This window comes from Pomacea canaliculata, linkage group LG5, assembly GCF_003073045.1.
Source record: "Pomacea canaliculata isolate SZHN2017 linkage group LG5, ASM307304v1, whole genome shotgun sequence".
Taxonomy (NCBI): Eukaryota; Metazoa; Mollusca; class Gastropoda; order Architaenioglossa; family Ampullariidae; genus Pomacea; species Pomacea canaliculata.
Window position 1 is genome coordinate 26,125,401 of NC_037594.1, and position 22,478 is coordinate 26,147,878.

Sequence of the window (22,478 nt, forward strand, 5' to 3'; positions counted from 1 at the left end):
GTGTAGAAACTGACACTGCCCACTGTTCTCATTTGTTAAAATAAAACCAAAAAAAAAAAATTGTTACATCTGGGGAAGAAGCCATGAACCCTGTGTCAAAGATATGACTGTACTAAGAATGGGGACCAAAGCGATAGGTCAGAAACATTTGTTTGCATCCATGTGAAATATCTCTGCTGCTGTAGTAATGTCAACACCACCGGAAGCAATGGAGGATGGGAGGGGGGAATACACCGACGAGTAAGACGACAGCGACAACCACTGCAAGGACTGACGGACACTTACAGCAAAGATCAACATGCGCTGTGTGGTTCTGCTTCCATCTCAAGCTTTTGTTAGTACAGTTACAGAGAGGCGCTTGTTCGTGTATTAATTAATTTGTGCTTGGGTGAAGTGAAACCTGATCGTAACAGTATTTAGTAGATATTAATACACTTGGCTCGGGGTTTTAGCCTCTTGCCTTTAGCGGATCCAGTGCCATTACTTTACCGCCCTTATAAACTTGTTTCGATGAATTATAAGCTGTGAGTGAAGAGTGTGCCAGTCTAGACACTATAAGTGGTTTCGGGTGTGATAACAGATGCAGCATGGCGGGAAGGGCAGCTAGAGGCTGGAGTATGCTAAAGTATTAGAGTGACGGGGTTAGTAATGGCTGAGAGAAATAATTTGAATTCCGTGACTACGCTGGGGTTGATGTCGATATCACATCTTATAAAATACAAATCGAGCAGAGTGCACGAGCACATCGTGATGACTTGTCCTTGGGTGTCAATCTGTTACATTACTGCTAACGTCTTGTAGCAATCTAAAATTAAAAGAAAAAAAGTTTAGCTGACTAGCATTCAGTAGCGCGAGTGTGTCTCTGTAATTATATGCACAGCCATTAGTTTGATCTGTCCAACTCACACTTTGCAGTACTCCTTTTCCTCTAAGGAAAAAAAAAGATTATAAACTTATTTGATTGGTATATATGTTTATTTCAGTGTTCGTTTTACCCACTATAATATGTTACCAGTAGATACAAATGAATATAATCTACTACCTTAGAGGAAATTTTAACAATGATGTAATTTAAGATTTTCCAAAATAGGGAAGGGGGAGCACATACCTATATATCAAAGATGCATGTCCTTGGAGGGAGCAAGCACCTCCGCAATATCTATCTGTACCCCTCCACCTGTCCGCGGGCGCACAGAGTCACGGGTATCACCCTGTACATCACCACAATGTGTATCTCCCCTTCGCTCGAAGCATGGTATGCACGTTGCCCGTTATCCGATGAACATCAAACTGGCAATATTACAATATTGCAGTGTTGGGGCGTGTGAATGCAAGTTTTGTTTTGTTTGTTTTTTTTTGTGGTGTGTGCAGGGTTCTATTGTGGGTTATTTCCCTAGATTGTGCCATAAATAGACAAAATAGTATATATATAATCACTAAATTAAGGTGCGCGTTATTGACGAGAGAAAGATGAGCTGTCCACCTCAACCAGTTTGAGAAGGAGCATAACAAGTGCAGCTATTCCATGTCAGTAGAAATATAAAAATCAAAGGGCCGCTGCTTGCTGTTTCAGTGACTTTCAGATCTGCCAGACCTCGACACTTCTGGACATGATGGGTCAGACGACAGGTAAACATGCAATTCTTAAATCTGTGACCGAGTCACGTAAACGCAGACTAATATACTGAGGTCACGGGCAGGTCAAGACGAGTTATATTTTGATGACCGCTACGACGCTACCTCAGCAGACGGGAGAGGAAGAGGAATGTGTGAGTGGAGATCGAGGTGTCACAAATCTTTGCGCGAAACCCTTTCCATCCAACAACAACAACAATATTTCATATTTGAGAACAGTACTTAGATTACACCATTTTATCTGTACGCCCACTTCCGTTGGCGGAAATGAGAGTTCAGTTCCTGAAGCCGAAGGCCAGTTTCCTAGAAACATACCGTGAACCACTTTTCTCCCTAAGCTAATATATATCACGGCCTAATTTAAGAGAAACTGAGGTTTATGTGAAATAGGCAGCGCTCAAATGTTGAATTAGTGTCATTTGCCAAACAAGTGTAACTGCTGATATGAAAAACAATAAAGAAGTATTTTTTGTGGGAAAACCTTAATGAAATATTTTGCTGTGATTATCAGCCACTCAAAGACTTCATTTAAATGCTCAGACGTCCTAATTATAACTTAAATTATAACTTAAAACATGAGTGACAAAAATATTTACAATAACAGACAAACAAAGTTCTAGAAGATTTTAGTCGGTGGGCAGAGAGAGAGGGAGAAACAGGGAACTTGTCAGGTTTGTTGGGGTTTTATACGTGCTTGTTATTGGCATAGCTAGGTGGGATTCTATATGTTAAGTATCGATATTTATTAAAGTATTTTGGATATTACTCGTGAGATATATGTCTCTATTTTCCTTCTGTTGCTCCTTTTTCTTTCATCTCTCCCTTCTTTCTACTCTCATCTGTCAATCCTATCATGACGTAGCTCCCGCTATATCTGAACAGGGCGGCCCTGTTACACTATTACCACTAATAATAATAATACTAAACGTATTTATAGAGCACGTGATCATGGTAAAACACATGAGACAAAAACATCAACGGGATATTTAGGATGAACAACAGTACTAAGGACTAAAGGACAAACATAGAAGACAAAGAATTGGGTAGCAAACAATGCAGTAACGACAGAGTGAGCTACATTCATCTGCAGAGGGAGAGGGGGAGGCAGAGAAGTCATTAGAAGTGAGAGAAAGTAGTGCTGGTAGAAGAGATGTATTTTTATTATATGTTTAAAAGATTTGATACTAGGTAAATGGCGGATATGGAAGGGGAGACAGCCACACCATTTTACTTCACAGTAGCTATAAAGCTGTTGACCATATGCTGTTGTTTCGGTGACACAGAGAGCCTTACCACCGACTGGCTGGGACCTGAATTCAGCATCCTCGCAAACCGTTTGAATTTGCATAAATATGTTTCAATGTTGTCTTTGTCCTCGCAACACGACAGGAAGAACTTGCATCAGCAATGTTACACGACGACAAGTAAGCCAGTGCGATGTTTTGTCAGCACTATTCAAATCACATTAAAAATAACATCATCAGACTATTTGCAGCGAAAGGATTTATTTTCGCTGCTGTAATGCCGTTCACCGGTAAATGCGCTTACCAAGTCCACCCCACCCCCTATCCACCATTTTGTAGAAACCAAATGTGACTATCAAGGACTAATCTAATAACTGCTGTTAATTTTTTAATTTGTTGAAATCAAAAGTAGGGATAAGGAAGTTTTTGTGGAAAATTATTTAGATTATTATATATTATAAAATAATTATATAATAATATCAATAATTTTCCACAAAATTCCCTTACCCCCTACTAAGGCCATGGGATATACCAGTAATTGCCTCCTCCAAACCAGATGTTGGTGTATGAAATCATGACTTAGTTCGTGCTTTAAACCACCGCACTTACGTCTCGTGAAAGTATGCAAAGAAAAATATTACACACGCAAAAAAAACAACAAAAACAACAACAACCAAAAAACCCTCACAGCTCCCATTGTTGACAACTGACTTTCTCACATGTAGAAAACTGGAAAAGTTATAACTGTTAGTTAATTGTTAGTTATTAATTTTACTATGTGCCGCACACTCGTCTATGACACTCTAAGTGTGAAAGTGACTGCAAGTTTAATAACTGTGTGGTGCGTGTCTTTTGTCCCAAATTGTGAACAGGATGCGCACCAATGTGATTCTACTCTCCTCTCCCCTCCCTCCAGCTCCACACACACACTCTCTTGAGAGTGCTGAGAGTGCTTAATTCCTCTGATTGGATAAAAAAAAAAAAAAAGAGGAAAGTACAATGACCCCTTGTTGAATCATATACCGAGCTAGACAATGACGTCACTGGAGCCAGATGTGGCACTCACATCGAGCAAAAACGAGGCTCCATCATATGCATTTAAGGACCTTTTCCACCGCCAAGAAAACATTGATATTGGTACTTCAGAGTCACGTGAGTACATTTGTGCATGTTCCTTTTAATGTCATTTTCCTCGCCAGTGTCAGGCTAAAGATATACACTGTGATGAATTGTCGTTATATTGCTGGGAAAGAGAAGGGGGAGGAGGGACCAGTCAAAGTGTCCAGCTAGACAATATACTGCAGTCCTTGTGTACTAGCCTTTACTGGTCAGCGTGACATAGACACACTTCACTAACATCCGCAGGGTTAGACTGGATGGGACTGCTATAGCGATTTCAAAAGTACTTATTTTTAAATATATCTACAAAGGTAAGAACTGTATTAAACGTTTTGTTATGTTATAATTATACACTCTCTCTATATATATGTATAATTATATTCCACGAGACGAAAGAAAGGAAAAGAAAGGAAGGCAGGAAGGAAAAAAGAAACCATGGTTACAGAAAGAATTCGATCAGAATTGACTTTGGAAGACGGCCTGGTGACCTGGCAACATATATATATATAAAGGAACGCATAATATACGTCGTCTGCTAGTGTTCACTTGCCTTGTTTTAAAAGTAGTTTTGTGTCAAGCTCGTTTGATCTTCTTTGCAAACTCTGGTGGCAAAATGGGGCATTTTATTCCATTCGTACTGCGTTCAAAAGTGACAATGTGAATTTGTTTTAACATTAATTGTTGACTCGATCACCTCCACATGCAGTGAAACAAAATTAATTCTTGTTGAACAAAAGGGATAATTGTGACAAATTTAAAAATGATAGGAAAAGGAGAGAGGTCAAGACACACAACTTCTGCCTTGATTGACAACAACATTCGGAACACTTGGTAGCAATCTAAATTGCTGTGCAACAGTACTACTTCGATCTCGGTAACTTAATTGTTAAACACAATCGTACATCAATGTCGTGCGTTGTCCTCAATAAGAAGTCGAATGTTCCCACGCGCTGAACTCTAAGAACGCGAGCTAAAACAAATTGATGAATATTAACTAATCTTTTCTTAAAACTGTTGATTGGTGGCACAATCTCCACCTTTTCATCTTACCTTATGTACAAGGGTTGGTAAAGGTAAGACAGCAAGGGAGAGAAGGGCACCACCCTCACGTAAAGCTGGCCACGAGAAAGGGTTAGAAGACCTGGAGAGGTTATGGGATGACCTTTACCCTTTTTTATGTAAAATGACGGTTTGTAACATTGATTTCAATGATATCTTTTTGTCAAAGGTCTTTAGTTAGCGTAGCAGTGAGATACCACGAGCAGACGACAGTTGAAGTAAGCAGAATAATATGTGTGCGCGCGCATACAAAACGGAAACGGAAGTACAAGCTCTGTTCCTAGTATGCGCTTTCGATGACTGGTCTGCACGTAACGTTGTTTTCGCTACATAGCTTCACCTTATTCCACTCGGTTTACTAATCTTTACTTGGTGATGAATCAACCTTCAGGTGAGTTTTTTTCAGTCTGTCTTATCTTTGTTTGAATTGTCCTATTCCAGTCATTTGTGCATTACACATATCATTTCTTTATTGAGTTGGTTCTTATGCATTTGTTCTAGCGATGCTATAGGACTTCTGCGTCTTATAGTTTTTTTCCAAGTCGCTAGAATATAACTGCATGAGACTTACACACACACAAATGAAGTGCAGCGAAGCAGAACTTTTATTTCAGAATTGAATTTGATTGCAATTAATTTTTGTTTTAAATAAAAGAATCCCAGAAATGATGGGCGGGGAGGTGATGATACCCCATTCTTTGGTCTTTTGAAGCAAAATACCCCGAGCAGGTATTCTGAACAATCGAAGAAAGTAAAAGAAATTCGAATAAGAGAAAATACATCGTGTATAGTTGTAGTAGTACTAGGGTGTGATATCATATGATATAAAATATTATATTAACTTACCATTGACTTGCAAAAATATTAATTTATTTTAAAGACAATATATGTTTGTGACATCACAGTCACAGTATGTGTTCGATAACTTTTTTTTCATTTTTGGTAAAGTTCAGTCGCCACCACTTCTCACGATTTAGAGGAGATAAACAATTAGCTTAACACACTACAAAGCTGCTCTTCATGTAGATAGTTAAATGGGGAAATCGGCATAGAAGTTAATGAAAAAAAAACAAACAAAAAAACTCATCTGCAGACAGTCCAGAGGTATGTGTCCTTGGTTTCATCTACATCTTCAGCAACTGATGTTTAGGTATATTAAAGTAAATAAGGTAGAGTGTTTTGGAGACATAGAGGCAGTGGATGTAAATGGTTAGCGTTATAGGCTATGCCATGCCTGTCTGCATCTTCTTATCTTTCTATTGCAGAGGATCCTCCTGCCAATAGACCACAGAACTCAGAAGAATATGACGATGAAAGAGGATGGTTTCCAGATGACTTTCCTCGTCCAGTTGAAGTTCTCTCCAGTCTCCTGCTTGATTCCCACATTCCTCCAGAGCCAGAACCAGTATCAACCACTTACAATAGTCATGGTACAAGCTCACAGGATTTTGACCATATGTACGCATTGCCATCATCATATACCAATAAAAGAAAATGCAGTGAGCCAGAGATAAACTCATCAGACCAGCAACTGCCAGGCTTGAGTGAGCTGAATTCAGAATTTGAATCAAAAAAACCAAAACCAGCCAAAAGTTATATCTGTCCATGCTGTCATAAACAGTTGTCTTGCAGACAGTCCTTATACCAGCACAAGCAGACTCGCCATCCAGGATACAAAGCAGAAACTTCTCACTTATTCCATTGCGATAGGTGTCCAAACTTTAAATACACAAAAGTTCGAGAGCTGATTATGCACTGTCGGTCATTTCATCATGAAGAGAAAAGAGTGTTATACAGAACTTTCAAAACAGAGAAGGATTTTGATGAATGGAAAAAAGAAACTGAAAGATCATACTCAGTAAAGTATGTCCAAGGGACAGGACATAAGAAACAAATAAAATGTACAGTTACATACTACTACTGCAGTCGCTCAGGTGTTTATAGAGCTGTTACTAATCGAAAACGAGCCACAAAGGCCCAGGGTTCAAGCAAAATTGGTGGAAGGTGCACTTCATATCTGGTAGTTCGCAGAAGACTACGTAATGGAAAAGTTGATGTTGAGTACTGCCTTGACCATGTACCTCACAGAGTACAGCTTGGGTATTTAAAGATACCAGATGACTTGAGAAATATGATAGCTGCTAAGCTTACTCAGGGAGACAAGATAGATAACATTCTAGATGATATTAGCACCAGCATCTCAAATGAGGACCAAGACACTTTGGTGACAGGAAGAGACATTAATAACATCAGTAGTCAGTATAACATTTTATATACACAGCAACATGCAAACGACAGCCAGAGTGTGGAGTTATGGGTGCACAAATTGAAGGAAAGCTCTAATAATCCTGTGATATTTTATAAAGCACAGGGTGCTTCCCATGGCATCCTACATGACAGTGATTTCCTCCTTTGTCTGCAGACTCCTTTCCAAAAAGAGACAATGAAAAAATTTAGTACAAAAATCATTTTCATGGATTGCACCTACAGCAGTGCAGAAGACGAACTCCTTCTCACTACAGTTTTTGTTCTTGATAGTGCTGAGGAGGCTGTACCAGTAGCGTGGGCTATATCAAATCGTAAGGATACAGAAATAATTCAAGTCTTTTTGACTGCATTAAAAGCATCCTGTGACCAAGATTTTCCAACTGATGTTTTTTTGAGTGACTTAGAAAGTAACTTGTACAGTGCCTGGTGTGAAGTGTTCTCAAAACCACAGAAAAGACTTTGTTGCTCTTGGCTTATTGACAAGAGATGGCGAAGGAAACTATATGAGGTTATTCCTTCTAAGGAAATTATGTTAGAAATATATGCCTTTTTAAAGATCATGCAGAAGGAAACAAAAAAGTCAATATTTCAGAAAATGGTCCAGGACTTTTTGAAATACCTGACAGAAAAAGCTCCAGAGTATTTAGAATACTTCTCCTCAAATTATGGGCTTGATGACAGAATTTCTCTGTGGGCTGGGTGTTTTCAGACTAATTCTTGTGCAAATGCTAACACGTTTAGGGATGCGTTTTGGCATGTCTTAAGGGACATCAACTTCAACAAAAAGCAGAACAGACGGGTTGATCATTTACTTATTGTGCTTCTAAAACTGGCTCGAGACAAAGAGGTGGAAAAGCTGGTAAATTTAGAAAGGGGAAGTGTGAATAATTTCTTAACAGAAATCAGAAACCAGCACAAAGATGCTAAAAATTTGACTGGAATAGTGGATAGTACTGTTATTGGTGGAGAATGGTGTATACCTTGTCAGATCATAAGTGGGCATCAGTACAGTGTGAAAAAAGTCAGTGATTGTCAGTGTAAATTACTGTGCAGTTCATGTAATGTCTGTATTCATATGTATACATGCACATGTCCAGATTATCTTATGCGCACTGTCCCATGTAAGCATATTCATGCAGTGCACATGCTTGTAGGTTTGTCTGATCTTTATTCAGATGCAGATCCAGACCAGAATGAGACAGATGACCCAAATTTCTTTTCATCTCTTAACTGTCAGGGCACCTCTAGAGCCACAGAGAACAGTGATATTGAAAAAATGCGTACAGCTGCCTTGGCAAAAATAGAGGAGTTGGTTGGTCTTCTAAACACTGCATCGGACCTTGAAATCATCCACTTTGTTTCTGAGCGTTTAAATGATGCCCTAAAGGTTGCCAAGGGTATGCAATGCACAGAAGTAGAACATACTTCTCCAGCAGGCAAAGCCTTTGACACACAAGACATACATGTTCCTACAAAGGGAAGGCCAGCAATAAAGCTGAACAAGCCGTCTAGTCATGATTGAAGAGCATCACGGTATTTCAAGCCGCACAGTAGTCAAAGTTTAACATCGGACAAGACGGACACAGTTGCTCGTGAGGTAGCACGAAAGAGAGCGTGCAGTGTTAGTTTAAGTTTTACTGGTGTATCTTGTTATTTAATGTTGACAGGACTGTCGTTTATTTTGTGGAGTGAAAAGAGCACGTAGACGTCAGCGCGTGCGTGAGAGTGCTGGTGCGCGTGACGTGACACGTACTATTATCCAATCAATCAGAACTTTTATTTGTAAATAAAACCAACAACTTGTCTGCATATATGGTGCTATAAGACTACATGTTATAATAAAGGAATGTATTCGTTTGTGGTGGATTCTAATATTTAAAATGCATTTATTGGGGTTGCTGTGTTTGCTCAGATTGATCTTGATGCTCTTCAGGCGAAGTTTTGAGTGAAGAGGGCGATAAAATATCTCTGGTTTCATTCACGGTGCAGTTATCTCACTTGCTTTGCCATTTCCCCTTCAATATTTTTTGTAGGTTTACTTCTCCCTCTTTTCCTTTCACTCTCTGTAGGTCTGTTGCTGACATTGCTTCCCTCCTTTCTCTCTTTCTGTAACTTCTACATACCTAGTGTATACATAATCCCTCGATTGGTACCTATACTGTGATGGTAGTAAAAATTATCAATGTTTTCTTTATCCTAATGAACAATGAAGTTTGATGCTCATCAAAATCATCTACATTAATTATCTCAAGCCCTCGATCATATTTCCCAGTCATGTGACAGATGCACTTCAACCTGGCTTCTGATTGGCTGAGTCGGTCACATTGGTGTCACTATGACCTGTGGAAATCCGACATTTAACTGCAACACGCACTGTAACAGATTTTCAAGCTTTTTAATTAGAAACCGTATACTATATGATGGGGCATTGCAGGCAGAGGACATTTATAGCTGTATGCTGTTGATAAAATACACTTTCTTTTGCGACCCAGATGTAGCAAAACATGTAGGACGATTTTACGTATGAGCGGGGTTACCACGTGATCCAAACAACCATAGGGGAAGAAGTGAGGGTGCTGCATGTAGACGCAAGTAGGTTGGGATGCTGACCTCTAATGCAACATGCTTGTCAAGCTGTTACCTCACGTGGGTAACACGTGGGTGCAGACAAACTCATTCAGCTCTGATCAGACTGGTACTTAATTTCAGAACTGGTTCTCATAATACAAAAAAAGGTAATTGTATTATTAGCCTGCTTTGTTATCTTTGTGAATGCGAGATTGCGACAGCATCAACACGCATAATGCACAGTGCCAATAGAAGATAACAAGATTCCCTGCAGGATAAAATGTAACCATGGACGTGTAAGTTCGTGATGTACCAATCTCAAGGTGTTGGATGCAGTTGCAGTTGCAGATAATGCATCTGTCTGATGGCCCGGCCTTTGGTCATTTAATTTATTCTTGTCCTGATCACGGACAGCACGTGCAGAAATATTCAGAAAATAGACACACTTGCATGTACACACACACACACAATCATAGCTCACATACAGACGCACAGATTGACATTAAAACTAAAGAAGTGATCTTGGACGCCATTATTTTGTATACGGCAAGGCGTGCATGCTTAGGAAGAATACAAGTGCAAAACTGCACATAACTACAGAGATTAGTGTAATAGCACTTCTTGTCTCAATTATTTTTGTCCCACCATAAATTCAAATTCACGAGGAAATGCTAAGGTATCAAAATAACTAGTGCAGATACTAGTAAACATGTCATAAAGTTTAATATATGATTTCATATTGTGAATTTGCTATGAAAGTGTAAACATGAAGGTATAAGCAATAGATATAAGTAAGCATAAAAAGAAGGCCTTTCACCTTCTTGAGGGTATTGATGTATCCAAAAGTCAGTTTCTTAGCTCTTTGCCAGGCCAGAGTCACTTTACAGAGTTTACTGCTGTTTTAAAGAAGTGTAGTTAATCACTTCACGTTTTAAAAAGGCAGCCTTCTACTATATCTGTCTGCATTATGAAAAGGTATTTGGAAATTTTATTTTAAGGGGTAAGAGGTTAGTCATCAGAGATTATCTTGACCTATTTAAATTGATGTTCTGCCACAGAGTTCTTATGCATGGATGATGGGAAGGGGGATGGAGATAAGGGGGTGTACATTTATTGAGCAGTTGTGAGCTGTATACAGTTTTTGTCTTATCTTAAGGCATGTCATATCACAAGGCATATCTTACACTACAAAGTGTTCTTTCTTGGAAGGAGAGAGAATCAGAAGGTTGTCAGTTTCTTTTTTTTATGTTTAAACTGTCATTTCTGTTGTATCACATGCTCTCCATTTAAGCATTTACACTATTTAATTTTTTTTTCACTTGTGCTATCTGTCTCTTTAGATTAAATGATGTCGCTGACACGAAGAACGCCAGCCCTAGGGTCTGTCGCTCCTGAAGATCCTGTAGCCAATATAGAACTTGATAAGGTGAAGCCAGAGAGTGAGAACTTGTTGGAATCAAAAAATGGAGACACCCCTGATGGTGAAATCAATCATGTTAGAATTATATTAGGAGGTGAGTGACATTTATTAGAGTCTTTGTATTTTGAGAAGTTTTAATGTAATTAGTGGTAGATTTAATATGAGACATTTTTGTTAAAACACTTGGACATACCTGTTTTTTCATTAACCTACACCCTTTGCTCCTTACTTTTGTGTGTGTGTGTGTTTTTTGCTTAGCTGTGAGACCTAAATAGAGATATACTTGTGAAAGTTTTGCCTGGGATAAGATTGTTTTTTACATTCGATGGAAGCTGCCAGTCCAGCACAATCCATGAAAAAAATTCAGAAATAATTAAAATCTACATAAATACAAAGCTTGTAAGAGCAGAAGAGAGGGATCAAAAAGAAACAAGTCTGTATTATGAAAGGAAACAGAACTGGTGCTAAGGGGTAGCAAGGCCTTGAGCAAATAAAATTGTGGGGCCTTTGGAAGCCAGCACAACATACGTAGCAGGGCAATACAAAATTACGGACTCTCATCCCGACGGTGCACTTAGTGCAGGGCCCCCATCAAGTGTGGGGCCTTGGTCAGTTACCATTGCTCCCCAACCCCCATAGCACTGGCTCTGAAAGGAAAGGTGTTTAGAGAGAAAATATAAGATGTATTACATTTTACCCAAAAATTTCAGGATATGCCAGACTCATTGAAAGCAGTTTGTTTTTGTTAGGGGAATCAGAATCAGATGATGAAGATGCAGGAAGGACAAGTTCCAACTCCTGTATCGATTCCATTCACTCTGCTGTTACTGACTTTGTCTCAAAAAATTCATCGATCTTAAAGATGGTGAGGTTTGCTTTTCATAGTAGTATGTTTGCATGGAGATGAACACTCTCTCCCATATTCACACATGCATATACCACATACATATATATGCACACTCTGTCTCACACAAAATACATGTTTAGTGAGAAGAATACACATGTATTTTGCTACAGAACATGTACAAGTAAAAAAAAAGGCAAAAAATGATAACCATGGAAAAATGAAATATAATTTCCAGTGTTCATTTTTTGTTCACTATATGTGGATAGAAGAACTGGTTATAACATATAACATTAAAATTAAAATGTATCAACATTAATCATAATTATAAATTCATACTTAACCTTTGTACATCTAGACACACTCAATCTCTCACATACATCATCATGGATGCACACACACATGTGAAGAAATGAACTTTTCTTTTTTTCCCTGCCACTTGACAGTCTACAACCTGATGTAAGGAGCGGGTAACTCCTTGCCATTAAATGGAAAGAAACTTTTTCCTGAATGTTGATTGCCTTTCTACACACATTAACCAGCTTACTGAGCACCTAGTTGTTTCTGACATGGACCGTCATACCAACCTAGGAAGCTGAACTTTATCACCAATTCAATGAAGACTATAAAAATTGTAATCTTTTGTAAATATTACTGAAGGAAAATTGCTTGGTGACATTCATGGCTTTAACTGGAATTAAAAACTGTCAGAATATCATGGATATGTTAATATCTAGCAAAAGAATTAAATATGCCTAGTATTACCTAAAAGCTTAGATTTATCCAGCATTGTAATTTAATATGGAGTGCAAAATCTGTAAGTGGTAGTAATAACTGATAATGTTCACTGACCATCAGTGGATTTTGAGAATACCCATCCTAGAATGAACTTGACATGAATAGGAAACTTGAAAGTGCAGCTATATGAGATTACTTTGCAGATAAGTGCAAAAAGAGACCACAGTCTCCCATGTGATGTGTAAGAGGCACTAACCACAAACTTTAAGCTATTTTGCAGAAAGCACTTTTGACTAAGACAGGAATATCTGTGTAGAGAGCAAAGGAAATCAGACTCTTTGATAGAAACACTCATTTTCAAGACACTTCTAACTGAGCTCAAAAGAGAGATAAACAACATATCCGAGACATCCTTATTCAAAGACTTGTTCCTTATGCTGAGTGGAAGAGATAATGCAGACATGTAAATATTACAACAGACACAAGTTGATGAGTTTGGTTTGACATAATTTCTATACTACTGATTTTTTTAAAGTACAATATTGAAATAGTTCAAGTAATACAGAATATCCTGTTTGCTATATCTTTTAATTAAATGTTATGACGTTTATTTTCAGGTGTTTCTAGGTATGGTGGTGGGAATATATGCAGCATACTTCATCACTGCTATTGTGTTTCACCAAATTTATCATTGTCTTCAGAGGCCTAATTTGACACCGCTAGTTGCATTAACATGTGCAGCTCTTTTTTTGGTGTCAGTGTCATTCATGTGGACCCACTTCGGCAACAAATTTTTATCAAAAGTGGTGAAACCCATTCACCAAGCTGTCAACAATCACTGGGAAATTCTGCGGTGGTAAGTTGTAATCATATGTAACTTGTTTAAGATGTACCTTTGTTGTTAGAATGATTACGAAGAAAAAGAATTCATTTATTTCCTAAGTAACATTGCACAAGGAACATGTCTTGATGATGGCTGCTATATACCTGCTTGGCAGATGTCAACCACACACGCCCACCCACTACTCGCACTATTATATTTACTCCCCAAAAATGACTCCTTCCATATATGCAAATACATGCACAGACTTCAAAGACACATTCAACATAGATAATCCTAAATAACATTCTCAATATCTCAAATATGAGCCCAGCATCCTTTATGTTTCATTTGACTGGCTCTTTTAGTTTGCTACTAAATAGCCACTACGCTATGGACTTTTATGCTTTTTAAATTAAAATTAAAAAAAATCATCTAAGCAAATTCAGTTGAAAAATGTTGCATATAGGTGGATCTTTAAACAAGAAGTTAGCAGCTTTTAGCTGAACCTGTGGTGGATGACCAGGTGAGACAACTGATGGGAGAATGAGTGAAAGAGGTTGTACTAATGTAATGTCAGCAAGGGAGAGGAAGTGTCGGTCATTGTTAGGATTTAAACTCAAGTGATCGGTGGTGTACTGTTAGCTGGATTAGTGCATGATACCAATCAAGATCGCTGTGAACAATGTTCAACCATATCATTTCATCAGCTCACACTGGGATCAAGTTGACGTCATTGGAGGACGAGACTTGTTGCAACAAATGAAAGTTCTGTGTAATTTATCATATTAAACACAACATCATGTAAAACATTCAACTTTTTCTACATAAACAGACATGAAAATAGACAAGATTCAAGCTGATCCTACTCTTTACGAGATTCTAAGCAGTTTTATTTTTTGCCTTTACAATCCCTTTAAGGGTTGCAGTCCTGCTGCCTGTAGCAGGTATTGTTGTCATCATCATTAGCACCGTGTACAAGAACCCAGAGAACCTCCTGTCCTTAGCTGGTCTAGCCATTTTCATTTCTTTGCTTCTCATATCTTCTGCCTTTCCAAGCAAGGTGAGATTGTTCAAAGTGTTTAAATATTTCTTAACTTTCGCAACCTGTTTAATCAGCTTTTGACTTTTTCCCTTTGCATTTTTTCCAGCTATGTAATACTATTTACAGGAGCGAAAAAATTTTGCTTGTCGTTTTTATATCTTGTTTTAAAACAGTGAAAGAGAATAAGTAAGACTTTATTGCAGAGGGTAATAGAATAAACAAATATGCTTTTTTACATCTAGCCCTCGAACCCCATGCAAAAAAGAAACCAAAATCTCAATGTGACTAGAAAAAAAGGCACAATAAAACAAGAAGAAGGAGTATATGTACAAGAATTACTGAAAATTTTTGTGTGAGAAACCCCTGAGGGAGAAGAGAGAGTGCAAAAACAGTTAATATGGTCATGCTTCTATTACATGCTTTTAGGTGAACTGGCGGCCAGTGATCGGTGGCTTCATTCTGCAGTTCTACTTTGCTACTCTGATTCTCAAGTGGGATGTGGGCTACAAGGTGTTCAAAACCATTGGTGAAGGAGCACAGAAGTTTCTGTCATACACAGATAGCGGATCAGTTTTTGTCTTTGGGGAAAAATATCGTGATCACTTCTTTGTAATGCAGGTTTGACTGTTTTCACTTATGTTGCAAGAAATATTTTTGTAAAAAAAGTAGTCCTGTAATCTTTGTGTAACATGTAATCTGTAAGCTTTTTGAGAGTAAGTTATTTGAGACTACACTTGTCTCAGTGTTATTACACTGTGCCACATATAATTTTTAAACCAGTCAGTGCGCATGCCTTGGTTGCCAGCAGTTTAACCACAGAGATTTTTGTTTGTCCTCTAGACATTTTTAAGGCAGAAAAGGCTTGCTCCTGCTTCAGATCAATAGTTTATTTCATTTTTAATTATATCTAATTCACAGTATATGATGTTGTATTGTTCAGGGGAAGTGTAAACCAACACATTACTTCAGATATAGGCATCCCATACTTCTTATATGAACATACAACTAAACACATTGCCATTTACATATTGGTTTCATGCTAATTATTGCATTTTAGGTGACAGATTGACTGTTGTTTTCATGCTATCATGATGTATCTATTTTATCATCAGTCTTTAGTCCAGTGAAGAATTTTAGCCTCATTTTGACTGAGAACTGTATGAAATAACACAGCTTGCCTGTTCTCCCCTACTCCCTTCACAGCTAGTAAAATATTTTAAGGAACAAAATTCAGAGACTAAAGGAACTCTGGCTCCATAGACAATAGATTCTGCATGTGAATGCAAGAGTTTCTTAAATGATCGATTAGAGTAAAAAGTTTCAAAATTTCTGTAAGCAAAGCTACAGAATATTGGTAAATATTATACACTCTTCTTGGACTTCCAAAGCATCGATCATGATTGTGTTCGAACAATTAAATGGAAGCAACACACACCACAATCTCTTCTATTTTTAGTCACTGAAGGTTCTTGCAAAGGTTTCATTTGTCTTTTGGCAGGTGTTGCCTGTTATGGTGTTCTTCAGCTGTGTCACTACAATATTGTATCACTTGGGCATCATGCAAGCCATCATCAGCAAAATGGCATTTGTCATGCATTTCACACTGGGCACAACAGCAGCGGAGTCTCTTTGCGCAGCTGCCAACATTTTTGTTGGTCTGGTAAAAATACCTTTTCACCCAGAAATAATATTTAAATTTCAGTTCACTGTACAGTAAGTTTAATGAACTTGGTGCAGCAACTAACCTAATAAGTTATAGACATTTGTAAGTTTGACTACTTTTAGTGTCACAAATTATAGTTGCATGGTTAGTGGTCTTGATCTCAAAGCAGGTCATGAGTTCAAATCACTCTTAGACCAATGGCTGGAAAACTTCTGTGGTCCAAAGATCAATTAGCAGGGATAAAGGAAGTAGACATTTGGGCTTTGGTTTCTTAATGTTGTACTCTATTCATCTCACATATCACCAGGATATTAAGAGTTAATACCTTTTTCTTTTAAAAAACTTAGCAGGCCATATTAGTAAGATTCTAACTTAGGATATTTGTGGGATGTAGGTGAATTAACATGGAGGAGGGAATCGTGAAGTCCCAGTTTGTAGAGGCTAAACACAGAAATTTTGATATTTCACAGAAATGAGTTGCAGTTCATGTTAAATGTTACCACAAACAGCTTATATTTTTTACGTCTTCCATATAACGATTTGGAAACATTAATGTTACTTAATGTTAATGTTTGATTCCAGACAGAAGCACCTATCATGATCAGACCCTTCTTGCCACTAATGACCAAGTCTGAACTCCATACTGTCATGGTTGGAGGGTTTGCCACCATTGCAGGGGGTGTTCTGGCAGCATATATCCAGTTTGGAGTGAGTTTTCTAAACTTCTGCGGTTGAGACTTGTAAGCCTTTCTGAAAATTGGACCATTATCACTTGACTTTACCAGCCAATAATTAAGCTATTCATGTTTTCCTTATGAAAGAAAAAAAAAATTGGGTGTATATATATATATGTATGTAATACAATTTGATGCATATTGATCACTTAATGTAGCTTGGCTAATAAAAATAGTCTTTATAAACTTTGTCAGCTGGATTTTTTGTGAGACATTTTTCATTATATTCTTGTGCTTGGCCTAAAATTGTAAGAGCAGTTTTATGTTGTTTATTGAAACTGTCTTGAAATGCAATTATAAAACACTAAAATATGATAATTGTGAGGGAACATTTAAAAGGTTAGGTACCAGTTCCTATTTCCACTCTGCTCTTTCATTGTAGATGGCCATTTGTTTTTGCACAGGTCTTTGTAACTTGTAGATTGCACATATTAATTAGATGCAACATTGCATTCAAAAGTATATTTACTTAACATGGCTTATGGATAGTGTATACAAATATATTAACTTGGTGTGCACTAGGTAATCAGCATCTATCTTGATTATTGTGGCCATTTTTTTAGGAGGAGTAGCATAAAATCTGTATGATGCTGGCTAACAAGAAATGCCATGAACTTTTAAAGTTATGATAATAATTGGAAAATGTAGTATTAAGTATTTTTCAGGTCATATAGAATACAAATCTTTTATGATCACCTTTAACTCTTTCACTTTCTGCACCATAGAGTTAAATAAGATATGTTTAATTCTTAAGATTCCACCAGAACATCTGTTATGTGCCTCGGTCATGAATGCACCCTGCGCCCTGGCTGTTTCCAAGCTGTTGTATCCAGAAACAAAGAAGAGTAAAATCTCACAAGTGAATGTTATAGTACAAACTAAGAGGTAATATTTTATCTTTTCAGTTCATCTACATTTATTCATGTTTAGAATCTTCAAGCTCAAAGGTAAAAATCAAGGGAAAAAAGGGAAAAATAAAGAGTTCATTTGCATGTGTTGGGAATGCTTCTTGTCATGATAGTTGGACACATTCTTGTAGAATATAAATTTGCACTGTGTTGGGATTACTTTTATAGTGAATATACAAATTTTCATAAAATACTTTGCCATTTATTGTATAGAAATATAAAGATTTGTACTTCTTTAGTCTGACCTATGTGAGCAAGATCATGATGTCAGGAACTTAAGAAGAGCTTGTTTTAACATGTTCTCTGCAGAGAGTACAGGAACCTGTTAGAAGCTGCTGCTGCAGGTGCTTCACTGTCCATAGCCTTGGTGGCAAATGTTGCAGCCAACCTCATTGCATTCATTGCTCTGCTGGCATTTGTTAATGCTGCCATGGGATGGTTTGGTGCATTTATCTGTTATCCTGACTTGTCTTTTCAGGTGAGTTCCACTGAAATCTGAATTGATATTTCTGGTTCTTGTCTCCTTTATCTGTCATTATCCTTGAGTGATGTTAATGCAATTCCTGTTTCAGAAAATATGCCGCTATCTGCTGATGCCCGTTGTTTATCTGATGGGTGTTCGGTGGGAAGATGCTGGAGAGGTGGCTGAGATGGTTGGCCTCAAAACGTTTCTGAATGAGTTTGTTGCATATAAGAAGCTGGCTGAGCTCATCAAGGCTAAAAAAGAGTGCATTCCTGACCAACCCTTTCTCTCTGTGAGTGCTTTCTGCATGCTTTTTAGCCAATAGTGTAGCGGATGACATGGTTTAGCTGTTGATTTTACTGCATTAAGATTAATGTGTTTGCATAAAACTTTGATCCTCAAAAAGCTGAGCTTTAAATAACCTCAGAGTTGGTAAGGTATTTTTACAGATGCCAAGTAGCTCTGACAAGTTATACCTTAAAGGTCCAGGGACCGATCTGCCCACTTTGATGACTTTATTATAAAAGCATCAGAAGGCCCTCTGTATCACAAGAGACACATGGTGCAAGGGTTAGAGTTTGAGTGCAAGTCAATGCATGAGAGTGGGTGCAGTATGGAATTTAGTAATTAAGTATTGGTGATTTGCTTGTTATTTGGATAGTGGAAGGAAAAGATTATAAGATAAACTAAGCAAATAGATGTTATTGATGTTCCGCTGCCCACCTATAATTACCTACCTGGCCTCTGCCCTGTTATTCTGGCCTTGAACCAGCGTGGTTCATGACAGAAGGCGTAATCATGATAGACTACATGGAAAAGGGAAAAGCTATCAATGGATAGTACTATGCCTTAGAATTAACACCACTGAAGGAAGCAATTAATTCAAAATACAGAGGGCAGCTCCAGAATAAAGCGCCTGTTCACTCTGCTCAGATTGCAGCTGCTGAAACAGCCAACTGTGGCTTTGAATTGCTACCCCAGCCGCTTTAGTATTTTATTCCTTGTTGCTCCTTTGAGGATCATAGGGCCGTAACAACACCTCGCCAGCGGACCTGGTTTTGGGCAGCCCCCTTCAGTTGGGCCCATGTGGTTTCGATGTCCTTTGCCTCGCTCTCTGCTGTTCCTTTCCAAGTCTACTTTGGTCTCCCAACTCTCCTCTTCCCCTGAGGGTTCCAGTTAATACCCCAGCCCTTTTACTCACCAGACTTCTACCTGTTTCCTAAACTCAAATCCCATGTATGTGGTTGCCATTTTGGAAATAATGATGAAGTCATATGGAGGAGTTTTTCATGGACCAAGACACTACCATCCTCAGTGATGGGATTGCAATATTTAAGCACCATTAGACTAAGTACATTAATGTCAAGGGGGATTACATAGAAAAATTGTGTAAATGTCTTGTTTCTGCTACTCCTTTTGGGTGAGGCTTAGAACCTTTTAAACCACCCTTGTATGCAGTATGAAATGTTTGAAAGAATTATTATCCAGACATCAAAACCTTCTCAAACAATATTTTTATACAGCAACGATCAGTGACCATAGCTACTTATGCATTGTGTGGATTTGCCAACCTGAGTTCCATTGGCATCATGCTGGGGGGTCTTGGACCAATGGCACCAGACAGGGTGAAGGACATGGCACAGATTGTATTCAGAGCCCTTTGTGGGGGAGTTGTTGTCTGCTTGATTACGGCCTCCATTGCTGGTAAGGACACATTTTGCTTTGATAACAAAGTGTTTTAGCTCAAAACAAGCATTTAAAAGGTTACGCATAGTCTTGAGATTTAAGAGATGAAAATCTTGTAAAGGATTGTAATCAAACTTTAAAGATCTAGTGGGGATGAAACAATCAAAGCCCTCGCTGCTCTGTGCATAAGACTTTATGAATGCAAAGAATGGATGCAGTCACTAGTCTTGATCATTTTCTTTTTTTCCTATAGGGTTGCTGGTTGTAGAGCCCCCATGGGATCATCAAACCTCATGCAATGCAAGTCAAAGTGCGACTGAAAACTTTACTCAAGCTGGTCACCTAATTTCCTCCACCATCAGTACCATACTGACAACGTAATATAAAAACGATATGCATTTTAGGTTTGGAAGACTGGAGAAAAAAAAGGTGCTTTGGCTTTCACTGTATATAAACAGGCAGCAAGATTTTGCTTATTTTCTTTTTTGTGCTTGGTAATGTATGAAGCTGGACCAGTAAAACTGGGTGAAATTGATGTGTATCAGTTTGTTGCTTATACAAATAATTTAATAGCTGAACAACTTCCAACTTGAAGACTTATTGTATATCTTCATGCAAGTAACTGCCAAAGATGAAAGAAGAGAATGCCAAAACTTTTTTCAGTGCAAAGACATTCCTTATGTTTAGACTTTGTAGCAAAATGCATTTTGAGATGGTATGTTATCATGCAAGTAAGCTCAGTTTATAAATATCACAAAGAGGCAGTCTTCCTAGACTTTCCATTTTTATGCAGATGAAAATGTTCAGAAACTGGGTTAAAGATTTATGAAAATTACATCATAATCAAAACTGAGACCAGATTTTAGTGATGGGTTCTAAAACGTGACATTTTTCAGAAGCCATGATCCATCAGAAAATGTTGTTGAGTGTATTCATGTGCTTGTTCCTCCATGTGGAAGGAAGGGAGCAGTGTATGTATACATTAATGTAGTCATAATTTAAGGGCATTGTGGATGCAAAACTGTTTGAAGAAACAGTTTTGACAAGCAGACTGGTTTAAGTCATTGAAGCATTTTACTTTCTAGTCAGTAACAGCTTTTATTAAAGTTGTAGTAAAGCTTTACATAATTAAAAATATTTTACTTACACATATTTATATACAGTTATTGAATTAGATTTTTTTATATTGGCAAACACTTTTCACATGTATGGACTTGCTATTGAATGGGGGGAAATCTGAAAAAAGGCTTGTTTTGCTGCATTATGCCATGATTCCAAAATGCTATATCCTACCGGTGACACTGTACAATCACTTTGACCAGTGGATTATATACAAGTTTTTCACAAGGGCACTAGATTCCATTTGCAGATTGTAACACTGCAGTTAGGAAAATCCCAACACCATGACAGTTTATGCTTTGTGCAAAACTGCTTCTGGGTCTACAATGACTGTGGCAGTGTTCCGTGACTACTGATATGTCATCAGCTCTAGACCTGGAAACAGTTTACTGACATCCTAAATACACAATAATAATCTTAAGAATTTGCACCAGACAGTTATGAAGGTTTTAAATCATGTTTACATTTCACAAGTGTCATAATAATTGCTAATATATGATTGTGTTCATTATTTACATTATGGTAAGGTGTGTTTTTTTAAAAAATATTCATAAGCTTTCAATATTCATTTTTATATGGTATTAAAATCAAAATTTTCCTTTATATTTTTGATATATCCAGACAAGCGCTATTCTAGTGCTTACTACCACTGTGTCTGCTGCAATATCTTCCTGACAAGCTTTTAAAAGTGTTCAACAGTATGAAATCAACTGTGTGCTTTGGTGCTCATACCTATTGTTCATCTAGGGAGATTTATTTTTCCTAGATACCACAAGAAATTTTAGTTGATACATGTGTTGTTATTTGTGCTGTTGTCTACTATAACGGCAATAAATAGTGGGACAATTGGGTCTTGTCAAAGCTTCTTGCATTAGAGGTATTGCAGTCATGTAATTAATGCAAGTCTATTAATATATTCATGTTATCCTTAAAAAAAAAGATTTAACTGTGGTGCATAAGATATTCAATTTGTATTCCTGACCATTCCTTTAAATTTTGGGGAAAGGTAGAAAGCATTTACATGTATATGGATGTATGGAAACAAACCTTTACAATAAAATTTACTACTATTTATTATGTGAGTGGAAAATTGCCTTTTTCATTGTCTCTGATGTTAATATCAGTCTGACTATAGATGATAGAAT

At 37.6% G+C, this 22,478-nt stretch overlaps 2 protein-coding genes across 5 annotated transcripts; both read left to right on the top strand.

The window, feature by feature from the left end:
* The first annotated feature begins 2,279 nt into the window (after positions 1 to 2,279).
* Positions 2,280 to 22,423, top strand: LOC112564685 (solute carrier family 28 member 3-like). Of its 4 annotated transcripts, none has more exons than XM_025239684.1 (13): positions 2,280 to 2,306; positions 11,234 to 11,407; positions 12,063 to 12,178; positions 13,513 to 13,751; positions 14,637 to 14,778; positions 15,187 to 15,378; positions 16,259 to 16,420; positions 17,006 to 17,131; positions 17,912 to 18,042; positions 18,375 to 18,543; positions 18,638 to 18,820; positions 20,052 to 20,232; positions 20,468 to 22,423. In XM_025239684.1, the coding sequence occupies exons 2-13, from the start codon at positions 11,239 to 11,241 to the stop codon at positions 20,593 to 20,595; spliced, it is 1,938 nt and encodes a 645-aa protein (XP_025095469.1). In that variant the 5' UTR covers positions 2,280 to 2,306; positions 11,234 to 11,238; the 3' UTR covers positions 20,596 to 22,423. The 4 variants fall into 4 exon arrangements, with proteins under 4 accessions (XP_025095469.1, XP_025095466.1, XP_025095468.1 ...); XM_025239681.1 differs by lacking the exon at positions 2,280 to 2,306 and adding an exon at positions 3,786 to 4,031; XM_025239683.1 differs by lacking the exon at positions 2,280 to 2,306 and adding an exon at positions 4,174 to 4,309.
* On the top strand, positions 4,900 to 9,182 carry LOC112564684. The gene is made up of 2 exons (XM_025239680.1): positions 4,900 to 5,448; positions 6,323 to 9,182. Exons 1-2 carry the CDS (start codon positions 5,433 to 5,435, stop codon positions 8,845 to 8,847), a joined length of 2,541 nt encoding a protein of 846 aa, XP_025095465.1. The 5' UTR covers positions 4,900 to 5,432; the 3' UTR covers positions 8,848 to 9,182.
* Positions 22,424 to 22,478: the final 55 nt, after the last annotated feature.

Excerpts from the sequence above, each read along its gene's own strand:
- LOC112564685 (XM_025239684.1), top strand. The coding sequence starts at position 11,239 with ATGATGTCGCTGACACGAAGAACGCCAGCCCTAGGGTCTGTCGCTCCT. Across the intron at positions 12,179-13,512 it reads ATTCATCGATCTTAAAGATG|GTGTTTCTAGGTATGGTGGT; the intron begins GTGAGGTTTGCT and ends GTTTATTTTCAG. Across the intron at positions 20,233-20,467 it reads GATTACGGCCTCCATTGCTG|GGTTGCTGGTTGTAGAGCCC; the intron begins GTAAGGACACAT and ends TTTTTCCTATAG.